This window comes from Salvia hispanica, chromosome 6 (assembly GCF_023119035.1).
Source record: "Salvia hispanica cultivar TCC Black 2014 chromosome 6, UniMelb_Shisp_WGS_1.0, whole genome shotgun sequence".
Taxonomy (NCBI): Eukaryota; Viridiplantae; Streptophyta; class Magnoliopsida; order Lamiales; family Lamiaceae; genus Salvia; species Salvia hispanica.
The window spans coordinates 42,427,244-42,442,395 of NC_062970.1; the positions used below are offsets into that span (position 1 = coordinate 42,427,244).

General features: G+C 33.1%; 1 protein-coding gene and 1 long non-coding RNA gene across 2 annotated transcripts; both read left to right on the forward strand.

Moving 5' to 3' along the window:
• Positions 1–390: 390 nt before the first annotated feature.
• On the forward strand, positions 391–1,594 carry LOC125196661. Its single transcript, XR_007171916.1, has 4 exons — positions 391–716; positions 991–1,163; positions 1,295–1,367; positions 1,460–1,594. It is a non-coding gene; the product is annotated as an uncharacterized LOC125196661 (long non-coding RNA).
• A 9,006-nt stretch (positions 1,595–10,600) lies between these two features.
• Positions 10,601–14,928, forward strand: LOC125195386 (alkane hydroxylase MAH1-like). Its single transcript, XM_048093540.1, has 3 exons — positions 10,601–10,741; positions 13,218–13,891; positions 14,457–14,928. The coding sequence occupies exons 1-3, from the start codon at positions 10,601–10,603 to the stop codon at positions 14,926–14,928; spliced, it is 1,287 nt and encodes a 428-aa protein (XP_047949497.1).
• The last annotated feature ends 224 nt before the right edge of the window (positions 14,929–15,152 follow it).

The window sequence follows — 15,152 nt, forward strand, 5'->3', positions numbered from 1 at the left end:
GGACCTTGTCCAATAAAAGATAATAAACTATTTAGCTTCAAAGAAATAACAATAGCGGATGATATGCTCTTAGGATATGCATCCTATTTTCCTTCTCTCTTTCATAAACTCATTCACTTTAATTAAACCCGTAGATTTAATTATTGGTATTAATTAATCGAGAGATTAATTAATTTAATAAACTTGAGGATTTACATACAAACCCACTTACTCAAAATTAATTCAAGAGAATTTTATCTCGAGCGATTAATTCAATCATAAATAATGAATTCCAAATAAGGACTAATTAATTTTAGTCTAACACTCATTTGATATTTGAAAGGCCCAAAAGTCAAGGGAGCAAAATCATTATTTCAATTATCTACTGAGTCAAACTAGCTGCTATACGTAACTTCTTTCTTATCATCATTTATCTCTATTCTCTTCCTAACTCTCTCTCTCTCTTTCTTTTTCTTTTCTAAATTTTCGCCACACAAGGTGCAGCCTCGAGTTTCTTCACGATCGGGAATTCAAACAACATCCGATTGTCACGAAATTTTAACCAAAGGTAGAAGACTCATAAAGGATCATTCTTACCGAAGGAGATCAAATTTTAACGGTTAGATTTTCCAGAAATAATTTCGGAAGTGGCTGTCGGTTTCTACAGTAGCAGCGTCGATGTTCTATACGATCGGGGGTTCAAACGTAGTCCGATCGTTCTGACATTTTAAAGGAAGGTAAACAACTTATCTAACTTCATTATGACCGAAGGAAATTTCATTTGAACGGTTAGAGTTTTCGTTATAAACTTCCGAAGGTGCTGGTCAAACATTTAGGAGTTTTTCCTACTTTTTATGTGATTCCAAGACTTTGCACAAGTAGTACGTAACTTAGGCTCAGCATGAATTGGCACATGAATTTGAAGATTGATTATCTAGGAGCATGCTTGGTTGTGATTCTATGTTCTATATGAATACATGCTAACATGACATGTTTATAACAACTTGAAAGGATTTAGCTCGTGGTTTGATAATCATTACCTCGAGAGGATGATAAGAGATTTCTATGACGAGACTTGGAATCCTCCTTCCTAAAGAGAGTTTGAACACTTGGTATCGGGAGGTTGGGAACTTCTTCGTCTACTTGCTCGAAAATAAAAGTTTGGAAGTGAAAGAGAATTTTGGGTAGGCGTCGGTAATGGAAGCTGATACCTTCCTTTATACTCTAATTCTCTACACAAGTTATGGCTGTGCGTCTTTCTCGGTAAATTATCCCAACATCATCATTGTTTTATTTAATTTCATCACGTTTGCAGAAGTAGAGTCAAGGAGCTTGTTTGATGGCGGAGCTCCCGGGATGGTGCAGGTGGTAAAGAAGGTCAAGTCTAGGTACTATTCATCTCTTCCCCACTTCCTATTCTTTTGCCCATAGGTAGATATATATTTATTTTACTAATTACCGTGGTCATTTTCTTATGTAGGAGGTTTTTCTAAAATGGAAGCAGGAGTTACTAATCGCTCGCGATGTCGGACTTTCTTTTATCATTGTAAACATTCAAATACCACTTGTTATTTTATGCATCTAGATTAGTGCATCAAATACCACTTAGTTATAAGAGAGCATCAAAAAGGGCACAACATGGAGTACTTAAATTAAATTTTACGATATCAAAACTAACTTTCTTATTCCAATCTTATAGGGATGCATTGTGGTCAGTTAGTGAAATCCTGTAAAAAATCAAAGTAAATCTAAGATCTTGAATCCTCAGGTTGGATGATTGTGATAGTAATATCCGAGCTATATTATTACACTAATATCATTATATTATTAACTGAGCTACCTTGTTAGTCTACACAATCTACATTATTAGACTAAAACACGTTACATTATTAGCCGAACTACATTATTAGATGACACGTGACATTGATCTAACGGTTACATCACAAGATCCAATGACTGAGATTTGCTTTGATTCTTGATATAATTTCACTTATTGACCATAGCGCGCTCTTATATATTCCATATTATGGATGTGATCAAATGAAGACTCTAAATATTGTACAAACTCAAAACTATGATTTGGACATTGAAAAATGTCAACAGATCACAAGAAAACATCAACAGGAAAATGTCAACAAAATTTCAACGTAGTCAATGATTTTGATGTTGTGTTGATACTGTGTTGACATTAAAATCTTGAATTTTACATTGTGTTGATATTGTATTGAAACTGTATTGAAGCTGTGTTGAGGAGTTTTGAGTTTATACAATATATAAGTTTGCATTTTATCACTACCCTTCCATGTTACATATAGTTTTATGAGATTATATGTAAGATACACATAATATTTTTTGAAAAGGATATATTGTCAGAAAAACAACAAAGTTTTGTCAATTCACTGTCATTTTTGTATTTAAAAAAAATGAATTGAAAACTTGTCAAAGTTATTATATACTTAATCGGTTATTGCAAAAAGTTGTGAGATTAACAAAATATTGTACTCCCGTCGTCCCACAAAAGATGTCACACTTGTGGGACGACACGAAATTTTAGGAGGTTTTGTTTTGTGTGTTAAATGAAGAGAGAAAATATAATTTTTATATTCATGTGAGAGAGAACTTTTTCCAAAAAGAGAAATGTGACATCTTTTGTGGGATAAACTAAAAAGGAAAGTGTGACATCTTTTATAGGACGGAGGGAGTAGAATTTTTTTCCAATTTGCCTAAATGTTGAAAATAACAGGAGATATATAGACTGTGATAAACTCAATGAGTAAAGTAACGAATCTATGTTTTATAATTTAAATAAATTATCTCATTCTTAATTAACGAATTTTTTTTATGAAACCGCTAGTTTCAATGAGGTTTTGATGACATGAATAACTACATATATCTATTGAAAAAAAATACTCCGTATTATACTTCATTCATTTATGAAAAATAATCTCATTCACTATTTTAGTATTTCCATAAAAAAATAGACCCACTTCTAACAATAGAAAATTTACATCTGATATGTTACTTACTTTTTCTCCTCTTTTACATAATTTACTTACTTTTTCTTTCTTCAAATATCTTTTACTTTACCTATTTTCTCTCTCATCACTCTTACTTTACCAATTTCTCACTAAAATTCGCGTCGTTCATAGAAATGGAACAATTTTTTTTGGAAGGAGGGAGTATAAGGACTTTTTAAAATCATGGATAAGCTTCTTTTTTGGATCATATCGTATAATATTTAAGTTAATAAGTGCAACGATAACTTTTTGGTGCAATTTTGAATTAGCGTTCAGTATATCCATTTCAAATTAAAATATAAATATTTTATTTCACTTTTTAAAAAGTAAAAGTACTCGGTGCGACGCGAGAATAATTAATTCTGGTGTAACATTTTTCAGAATTAGTAGAAAAAAAGATCATTGTCAAAATATTTCGTTTATTTTTACTACTATTTGATTGATTTATAATGACGGCCAACCTACCCCTCTTCAATTTTGAGCACCATATTTGTCACAGCATTTATTTAGTTTATTATGTTCCAATTAGTGATCAATTTGACTATCTGAGTGTGATTACTCATAAATTACGTGTGACTTATTAATCATTCGCTGTTCGTATAATTTTCTTTAGATAATTGTAGTAATATTTTTTGAGACAATTGGCTAATCAAATGCAAGGGAGTATGATTTATGAAGGAAGCGCAAAAAGAACACAGCCGGGAATACTACATTCAATTTGTGCAAAAAAGTCACACAAATAATTTCTCGATAGGTAAAACCCTGTCATTATCATTACTCAGCACGTTTCGTGTCAACCCTACTCGAATTGCGGGCTAATTAGACTGAAATTTTATCGGGTTAAAAATTTACAGCTCTAACCTTAAACATTCGGATTTCGGACTAGCCCAACGAATTAATTGAGTAAAAAAGAAATAATAAAAATTATTTTTAATCTTAAGAGCCTCATATGTATAGTAAATTAATATACAAAAATTTTAAGAAAATATCCTCTTCTTAAGCTTGAAATTATCTAAAACCTTCACTTTCTTACTGTTGCCACTATTCCGGGAAATATTCCCTTTTAGCAATAATAAGTCTATATTATGAAAAAAAATTAGAATAAAATCAATATATATAGGAATTTTAAACATATTATTCATAATAGTAGGATTTGTGAAAAGTGAAGCCGAATAACATAATTATTGTAATTGTGAATTTATGTTAAAGTCGAGAAATTGAGTGATAAAATATTAAAATTCTAATGTGAATTTAGATTTTGAAAAAAAAACTCAAATTAAAAGCATGTATTGTGATTGAAATGTTTTGAAACTATTATAAATTCATTATGTTGCATTTATGTAATTAATTAGAAGACACTGTGTGTAGAATATATTACGGTATATTTTGTTTTTGGTTGGTTTGCAAGTATACAAGAACTTATTAAAAAAAATTGTAAAAATTGTGAAATCTAATTAAGGACACTTGCAGAATTAATGACGCTAAAAGATTAGGTGTAGTATAATGAGAATTGGAATCTTGATTTCATGCAGTGGGTGAAGGATGTCAATCGAGGTCGGCCCAGCGGCTTCAGGCTAGCTCAATGGGTTAATCGGGCTACTGTCGACAATATTAACCTGCGATCAATCCAATAAATAATGATAAAAATTAGTTATATTTATAAAATGTAAAGCATTTAATTATGATAATTTTGATATATATGGTTAAACTCAAACATAAACATGATCAAATACAAATATTTGAGATTTGTGCAAAATAAAAATATAAACATAGAGAAATTTTAAAGCATGTTTTAGAAGTTTTAAATATTTTTATAGTGCATTTGAAGTTTCTAATTTATTTATCTATTATTATATTAATAAAAATTTAATATATTATTTTTATATTCAATACTCCCTCCGTCCCATAGTAGATGTCACACTTGAAGATCGACACGGTATATTAGGAGGTGTTGTTTTGTGTGTTAAGTGAAAAGAGAAAATAATATATTTATATTAATGTGAGGAAACTTTTTCTAAAAAAGGAAATGTGACATCTTTTGTGAGACAAAATAAAAAGAAAAGTGTAACATCATTATGGGACGGAGGGAGTATAAAATTAAAATTCATTTTTTTTAGTTATCTATATTATAAAAATAATCAATGAAGTGTCGAATTAAGAGTCAAACAAATAGAACAATAGAAATTTTATCGGATTTTCGAGCCAGCCCATCGGGTTATCGGGTCTGACTCTAACGGGTTGCGAATTTATCAGGTTCAGGCTAATCAGATTGTAATTTTATCGGGCTAGAAATTTTCAACCCAAACCCAATAATTTTGGCGGGCTATTCGGGCCAGCCCACGGGTTGCGGGCTACACTGACATCCCTCTGTGGGTGGCGGCCCAATCAATTGAAAATACAAACACAAAAGATTTAAAACCCTAATTTGGTGTATCCCGACGGGCTGGCCCGCTTAACCCGTCAGCCCATTAGGATTGACCCGATTAGCCCGTCTTCTTATCAGGTTACTATTGTCGGTCCTAACCCTCCAATTTTTATGGGTTATTCAGATCAATCCATTGGATTCGGGCTAAATTGGCATTTCTAGATGAAATAAACATCTCAAAACACAACAATATTCTTATTCTAAGCATTCTCTTGCTTTTGCTTAGAATAGGCATATCTAGAGATAGAAAAACAATCTTCATATTCATTTGCTTTATAATCTTCAAGTTAGGAGATGAGTAGCTTTTTGAGACTGTGCATTCAACGGTGTTCTTGTTTGATCACAATTCTATGTATAAGTGGAAGTTCATTTTTTACTAAGGTACATGTAACATTTGTTGGAGTGAAATACTAATTAATTAATGTAGAAGTAATGATAAAGTTTTTGTTTAATGAGTACTAAATGTTGTGGTGTTTACTTAAGTTCATAAAGGGATTGGTTGAGCAACCAAAACTGATATCCTCCTTTGGTCACACCAAATGACTAGTGTTGGTTGGCTTGTTTGTTCGTTTGAGACTTTGAGCTACATATAACTCGCTAAAGCAGTATGCGCTCGTTTAGACTAACTCTTTTTGATTTATGCGGGAAGTGAGAACTTGATGATGTTAATTCATCATTTTAAGGGATTGATTAAAAATAAAATAATTTTGTCTTTTTTAGAAATAATGGATATAATGATAAGTTTCAGGATACTAGAGCAACGTTTTGCATCATATCCTAATATTTAAGGCAATTCATGTCTCACCACCTGAAATAATTGTCAATTTCCTTCTTATGAAATACTCCAACGATAACTTTTTTTTTTGTACACATGTGAGTTGGCCTTCTTATTTCTTTTCAAGAAAGATGATGATAACTAAGGAATAAAGTATTAATTTTTAATTATAGTGTAGTAGTATTTCTGAAAAAAACGGAAACAAATGAAATAATTATCATTTAAATTAGAAATTTTCATTAACTTTTAACTAATTTAACAATTTTATAAAATTTGAATATCATATTATATTATTCAATTTTTCAGCATAGTTCCTGACAATCAAAAATAAAATTAATGATAAAATCAAATATGACATGGCAGTAAAATTACATCGTTTAGAACATCTTTTTACTTGGCATTCAAAATATAATAATATTGATACTCATATAATCACACAACACAAAAAATAATTTTTTAATTTTACATTCCAATTTTATAAATTGTTAAATTTACCAAGTCGTTGAATTAAATTACTCCCTCCGTCCCGCTTAAGATGACACGTTTTCCTTTTTAATTTGTCCCAACTAAGATGACACTGATAAGGCTCGTTTCATGTATTGGTTTTGGGTTAAAATTCTGTGCATTTGGGGCGCTGATCTGTGTTTATGAGTTCAGGTGCGTAGTAATCTGCCGGACCTAGGAGTTGTTGTTACCTGACCTGGCAGATGCAAAAGAGAAGAAATTGAAGTAAAAATCAGAAGTCGTCGTTCGGACCTGGGAGAATCAAAAGTTGGCAACAGGAGCAGAATGGTGCAAGAGTATATTATTTTAAAAGTCTTATTCAAGGGCAAGAGCGTCAAATCACCAGAGGGATACCCTAGGGATAAGAGCCTCACATATATAAAGAGCTCAACCTTGAAGAACAAGACAACCACTTCTACACACTTTAGTTAAAGCTCCCGTTCCATGCCTTAGTTAAAAACTTCAAAGTTCTCATGCTGCGTACTTAGAGATGGAGGATTCTGGCCACCGTGGTTCTCGTCGTTGTTTTGCTGCTGTGTAACACCGCCTTGTGAAGGCGAAAAAACAATATTTACTTTGCTTTGTTTAGTTTGTTTTCGGTTTCAAGTACTTGTTGATTTTTAAGTTTCATAACTCTAGTTCTTGCTTTGATCTACTGGATTCGAACCTATTTCTCTTTATTATGGAAGTTTATGTTGGCTTTTGTTGGATCTCGCTGAGTTGATGTTTATTTCTTGCTTTTAGCTTTCGTTATGGTTTATTGTTGGGTGTTCGGAGTTGAGATATGTTGGTTTGTTGTTGGAGGTTATGGATTGGCGTATGGGGATGTCTGGATTTGTTGAATCGTGGTGTATTTGAGTTAGAGTTTCGCGTATCTGATGTTTGTTGTTTACGTTTGCATGATTATGGCTATTTACTTTTTGTTTCTGCATCCTTTAGGTCCAGTAGCGTAGATCTGTTAGTTTAGGCTTTAATTTCTCGTTTTAAGTTTAGATCTGAAGTTTGCTCTGTTTTCATGGTGTTTAATACTCTGTTTTATCTGCTATTCTCGTTTGATTCCCGAAGAAGATGAAGTTGTGGGTAGTTAGAACCAGATCTGCTTTATGTCAGATTTCTTTTCTGCATGTACTTTACTTTTTTGCATTGTTCTCCAGACCCTGTCAGTACTATCTGCTTTGTCTTTTTACTTTTTTGCATGCTGTTCCAGACCCTGGTAGTTTAAGAAAACTTGTCTCTACTTTTCGTTTTATACTTGTCTGTCCAAATTAGGAAAGTCCGTCTAGTTAAGTTAACTCCAGTTGTCTTAGAATTTTAAAATATCTCGTTTCTCTAAAGCCATGCATGTTCCGTACGTTCTCATTTCTTAGACCCAGTAGGTAGAGTAAAGTTTTTCTGTCTCTCAGACCCAGTAGTTTTAAGTTTTCGACCCACAAAATTGCGTGGCAGCAGCCAACCCCCTTTTCCCAAAACATCTTCAAATGCAGTTTCGTAACACCTTCGTCCTCGTTGGATCAATCCTTTACTTCCCTGTGCTAGTTGTAGTATAGTGGGTTGAGGTTTTTGAAAAAATAGAGTGCACCCAACGACCCCTTTCCGATAGTTTCATGATCTTCTAGCCACTGAGACCTAGTCGAATCTTCTGGACCTGTTAGATCGAGTGATATCACACACAGCACGCACTGCACTTCTAAGTCCCTTCAGACACATTTCTTTTTTGGTAACTTTCTCTCTCCAATTAATACACTCAACCACTTTTTCACACTCCTATTAAAATATTCATCTTTCTTCATCTCTCTACCTTAATACTTACACTCACCTTCTCTCTCTCCAATTAAACACTTTAACCAATAACTCCTAAAATCTCGTGCCGGCTAAGCAATGTGTCATCTTAGCCGGGACGGAGGGAGTAGTAAATAAACAAATAAACCACCGACCCTTCCCTCCTTCTCTCCTTCTCTCATTGATCTGAAAAATCTAGCAATCAAATGAGCGACACAAAGTCATCATCTCTAATGGAGGTAAAGGCGGTGCACCCCCTCCACCAGATCGCCGAAAACCCAAACCACAAACTCCTCCTCAAGCAATGGCTGAAAGAGGAGGAGCTCATCCTCAATTGCCTCTCCCATAATAGATGTCATAATTTCCTTTTTAGTTTGTCCTATAAAAGATGTCACATTTTTTTTTTGAATTTTTTTTTCTCTCATGGAGTATTAATATAAATATATTATTTTCTCTCTCCACCTAACCCACAAAACAATACTCCCTCCGTCCCAGATAATTCGACCCAGTATTTCATTTCGGGCCGTCCCACATAATTTGTCCCATTTCACTTTTACCATTTTTGGTAGTGGACCTCATATTCCACTAACTCATTCCTGCTCACATTTGCTTATAAAACTAATACTTTAAAAGTAGGACTCGCATTCCACCAACCTTTTCAACTCACTTTCCATTAGATTTCTTAAAATTCGTGCCGGGTCAAAGTGTTCCAAATTATGTGGGACGGAAGAAGTATTTCCTAAAATCCCATGTTATTTTCTAACTATGTCATCTATTATGGGACAGAGAGAGTTGTATTGTTTTGCTCTGAAAAACTTTTCATTTTAGTTAGGGACTAATTTTGGTAAATAGACTAAAATAAAAATATGAGACTATGGAAGAAGAGTATAAAAAACAATTCTTTTACAAACAACATGACACATGATTCTTGAATTCACATATTGTATATAGCATAACGAAAGACGATAACAGTACATATATGCATTACATTTATGAAGCTAAATAATTGGAAGTTTCATAATTCTATTAAGGGCTATTTGTCGGAAATTTAATGAAATTTTGTCAAATTCTTATCTGCTTCGTAACTTTATAAAATCGGTTGGAAAATTCATAAAGTTGGAAAAAATAATGTTGGTTTTGTGTAAAATATAATTGATGTTTTTCAACAAAGAACGTCATTTTCTTTATAATTAGACGGTATTGTTAACTCACTTCAGGTAATGTCCGCGCATGATTCATCGGATGTTATATCAGATATAATTTCAAAAAAAAAATCCACTAAATAAATACAAACAAATATATCCAACGTTTATGGTGTTTTTTGAGCTGATTTTAAAATATGCAAGGTAAATCATAATTTGATTAAATTGCATGATTTTTTGAAATTATGCAAGGTAAATCATAATTTGACTAAATTGCATGATTTTTTGAAATTTGTGCTTCTTTTAATGATAGCTTGATTTTCAATCAAATCATAGTAGTACGCATGTGTCCTTCTCTGCTCACAAATTGCTAAGATATTCAACAGTTACTTTGAAATTTTAATCACTTAATGCAAGGTAAACCATAATTTAACTAAATTGCATGCTTTTTTGAAATTTGTGCTTCTTTTAATGATAGCTTAATTTCCATTCAAATCATAGTACGCAAGTCTCCTTCTCTGCTAACAGATTGCTAAGATATTCAATAGTTACTTTATAATTTTAATCACTTAATAAATATGAGCGTCGGTGTCTTGTCTTTCAAATAAAATTCAACTAAATTTTTTTATCAAGCGAACATGACTCTGGTCGGGACAGAATAGCATTACTTTATTTAGTTAACCGAAATGTTGTCTCGATAACCATAAATGGGCAACTCATGCGCTACATGAACGAGATTTTGAACATTTTGTTGACAACCTTTTCTAGCGGTGTCTCATTTAAGCCCTTTCTCCCATCCCGAAATCATATACGATAGTAAAATCCATAGTGTTGCATCGCTCCTGAAAATAGATACATATTGTGTCGAACTGGATAAACAATTAATATGATCATTTATTTGATATTTGTGAATTGTGATCATCTATGTTTATTTCCAAACAACTAATATATAAAGCCTAGAGTATGAGACATAGAAATCATGAAGGAGATTAGCAGAAAGATTGTTGTGGAAAAGTTCAACCGATCTGATATCGGATTTTCAAATATTCAAATCGAGCAATTGAACCCAGTTGTTGATGAACGTGCCCTTATTTTGTTATCAGTTAATTCAGACTGTTGGGTCAGCATAGTGACATGAATCGGCGCCATAAATATATAAAAATAAGAAAAAAAAGACAAGAAAACAATAAACGATGTCATGACTAATAAAAATGGTATCGCGTTAATCTTGAGTGTTAGTAGTCTGACGAAATTGTATATATTGGATTCTAGAGCGTTTTTCTATTCAAGCATCAAGATATCATGGAATAACATGACATTTTCATGAAAATGACATTTTTCATGAAAATAACTGATTTCAACAATTTGTATATAATGAGGTCTATTTATTATAATGAACTATGCTGAATTCGATTTTCACAATGAAATGAAAAAATATTGTACGCGTATAGCAAAGTAAGTTCATTGCAAGTTGATATAATTTTCAGATATATACTCCCTTTAACATTTCCGAATTAATATATAATGACTTGCAATTTGGCAGAATCTCAATCATTCATAGTTTCAGCAAATAAAAAAAATGGAGTTAAAATTTAAAGTGAAAGTAAGGTCAAAATTCAAGAAATAAACAGAAATATCTGGTCTCATTCATACTTTTTGCCCATGATTAGAGAAAACTTATTAAAAGTATATTATACTCCATAATTTAAAAAATATTCGATGTCTTTCATAAATTTTATTTGCTTGTTTCAAAAAACCTTATTTCTTGTATCGAAATAAAATGCTTATAAAAACTAATTAATGAAAATATGAGTTGTATAATATTATTTCAAAGTAGGAAGTTTAATTTTCATACCAGTAATTATTATTTTTAATGTATCCATTTATGAGCGGGGCCAGGGAGTAGGAGTAAATGCTTTTAATATCGTATAATAATTGAACAAAAAGGCAGTGCCTACGCCTCAACTCGCTACTATTTGAGGGCTACGTTTCATTATAATCAATTAGTACAACAACATTTTGTATAATATAAAAGCATACATGAATTAAAAATGAAATATTATTTCAATGCCAATTATTTACATGTACGGATCTTTGGAAATTAATAATTTCTTTGCAGCTTTGCTCATTACATGAGTGTTTTAACTGTTTTTATTCAAAACGAACGTTCTTTTTAGCAGAGACATTTTTTTGTGTTTGGGTGTTCTTAGGAATTTGATACTACTATTTTCAATATGTATCGAATAAATGCAGTGGATAAATACATGTTATTTGCAATAGTCTACGAATCATAAATTTTAGCAATAGACTACAAACTACACACAGGACAATACACCATAATTTGAAAAAATTTATTTTGACATGAGGTGTATTCTAAATTTCAAGATTGAATTTTGAAAAATTGAGTAAATCATTTTCATATATTTTTTACAATAGTGACTTTTTCACATCAATGTACACCAAATATAAAAAATTCGACAATATTACATAAATAGAAAAGAAATCACTGAACCATGAGGTGTAAACCACATTTTGTAGTTACTAGGGGTGAGAATACAACCGAAAACCGAATATCCGAACCGAACCAAACTGAAATTTGGTTCGGTTTGGTTTTAAAAATAAAAAAGTTTCGGTTCGGGAAAAAAAATCGAAAAACCGAATTATATTTTAAATATAATACTATATATTTATTCTATTAATTTAATATATTATATACTCCCCCCGTCCCAGATAATTCGTCCCAGTTTTTTATTTCGGTCCGTCCCACATAATTTGTCCCATTTCACTTTTACCATTTTTGGTAGTGGACCTCATATTCCACTAACTCATTCATACTCACATTTTATTATAAAACTAATATATAAAGGTAGGACCCACATTCCACTAACTTTTTCAACCCACTTTTCATTATAATTCTTAAAACTCGTGCGCGGTCAAAGTGACCCGAATTATTCGAGACGGAGGGAGTAATATATATTCTCTTAATATATATTGTATAATATGTATTATATATATTCTATTAATTTTATATTATATATATATATTTATATTCTATTAGTATATATAAAATAAAATATATTATACATATATATTAATAGGGGTGTGTCAATTGCTAACTTTCTTAAGTTGCTAACTTGCTAATTTATCAATGCAGTGTATTAAAAATGTCAACAGATAATTTTGTTGAACTTCAATATAATGTGTTGATATTATGGGTTGACATTTTGATGTCACCGTGTTGACATTTTTAATACACTGTATTGATGAGTTAGCAGAGTTAGCAACTTAAATAGTTAGTAATATAACGCACCCCTTAATATATTAATATACAGTCCATAATTTTTTGGTTTTTCGGTTTTTATTGTAAATTTCGGGTTTTTCGGTTTTCGAAGTTCAGTTCGGTTTGGATTTTGAACTAAATTCAGTTTTTCGGTTTTGGTTCGGTTTTGCTCCCCCCCTAGTAGTTAGTAGAACTTACAAACTTATAATTTTACTGATGGTTTAGTTTATACTAATACATATTTTCGCTAATCGTGCAGTTCGGTATAACCTATTCTTCACCACTATTTTAAATTTTACTGATCTTTAAAAGTTAGACCGACTTCGAGCTATGGGAGATTCACCGGAAGACCATCATGGCTCAGTTCAAGCGCGCTGATTTCAACGAATTTATCGAGAGGACCGTGTGGCAGAAGGTCGAGGACGGGCTATTCCCCGTCCTCGACCATTTCTGCGGGAAAAAAGAGGGTTTGGATTTGCAGGATGTTTTCCAGCGGTTGGCTTTTGACAACATATGCAAATTCGTGCTTGGGAGCGACCCTTGCTCTCTACGGGTGGATTTGAGGGTTTTACCTTGCGAGAAGGCGTTTAGTACGCTGGCGGAGCCGCTGCTGAGGCGGCATATACTGCCGGAGTGGATGTGGAAGGTGCAGAGGTGGCTCAACGTGGGCGACGAGAGGATCATTGCTGAGGCTGCTGCGGCGTTTGATGACTTCATCTACCCGCGTGCTGTTGTCGGTGGCGGTGGCGGTGATGCGAATGTGCTGAGAGCGTTTGAGAAGATGTATAATGAGAGGAAATCGGTTGCGGTTAGTACTGCTAGTCTTGGAGAGTTTCTCAAGGATTCTTCTCTGAGTTTGATGTTTGCCGGGAGGGACACGACCAGCACGTGCCTCACGTGGCTCTTCTGGCTCGTCGCGCAAGACCCAGTGTCGGAGAGGAAGATTCTAGAAGAATTAGAAGCAGAGCTCGGTCTCAATAAAAAATGGAGGTCTGATCGTTAAATATCTCATTTTACTTTTACTACATTCAACAAGTTTCAATTCCACAAACTCTTCATTCATACTCCTTGTACCAACTACTTTTTCTACTTTATTCATTCATACTTCCTCTATCACATAAAAATTGTCTTCTTTTCAATTTTGGGATGTCCAACAAAAATAGTATCTTCCTTTTTTGGCAAGTTTTCTTTCTCATGAAGTGGCCCCATTCTCAACTCACAATACTCCAATCACCTTTTCTTTCTACCGTTCTTTTTTTACCAAATTTGTATCTAAAGTCGTGTCATCCTAAAAGTCCATATTTCTATGAGACGGATGAAGTAATATTTACTTATATGCATGCTTACCAATAAATGTCTCATTTCACTTTAACTAAAATATTTTAGTACGTTAGAATTACTTATAAAACTACAAGTACATTAAATAAGGTCCACGTTACAAACTCACTAAGTGAAACAATTTCTTAAAACTCTAGAACATGTATGGGGATTAGAATAAGTATTTCTTAAAGCTCTTTGATTGGAATAAGCATTTCTCTATTTTTGTTTTATATAGATCCTTCACTGCGGAAGAGTCGCACGAGCTAGTGTACCTACACGGAGCTCTATGCGAGTCGTTGAGGCTATTCCCTCCGGCTGCACTGGAGCATAAAGCTCCAATGCAACCAGACATCCTCCCGAGTGGGCATCACCTGGCTCGCAACGGGAAGCTGATCTTATCATTCTACTCAGTGGGAAGAATGGAGAGCGTGTGGGGTAAAGACTGCCTCGAATTCAAGCCGGAGAGATGGATCTCTCCGAGCGGGAAGATCAAACACGAGTCGTCGTATAAGTTTCCGGCGTTTAATGCGGGGCCGAGGGCGTGCTTGGGGAAGGACATGGCGTTCATACAGATGAAGATGGTGGCGGCGGCGATATTGTACGGATACAAGGTGAAAGTGGTGGAGGGGCAAAGGGTTTCGCCTCGGGATTCGATCATTTTACATGCTAAGGAAGGATTGAAGGTGTTGTTGTGTAAGAGAAATTGATTGGACGGTTGCAATGATTGGAAGATAATGATGTCGTTTGTTTGTCTTTCTGTTTTAACGATATCACTCACTAGAATTCAACAAATGTTAATAATGTTGTGTTTTTCTTTTTCTTTTTGCACTTGCAGACAACGTGTGCAATATATGTATTTATCTTTTTCTTTCAACAATGTGAAATAATCTGTTTATGAAATAAATATATACTATTAAAAGTGTATACTTTC

Coding starts and splice junctions, on each gene's coding strand:
- LOC125195386 (XM_048093540.1), top strand. CDS start 10,601: ATGAAGGAGATTAGCAGAAAGATTGTTGTGGAAAAGTTCAACCGATCT. Junction 10,742..13,217: donor CAGTTAATTCAGACTGTTGG/GTCAGCATAGTG, acceptor TTTAAAAGTTAG/ACCGACTTCGAGCTATGGGA. Junction 13,892..14,456: donor GGTCTCAATAAAAAATGGAG/GTCTGATCGTTA, acceptor TGTTTTATATAG/ATCCTTCACTGCGGAAGAGT.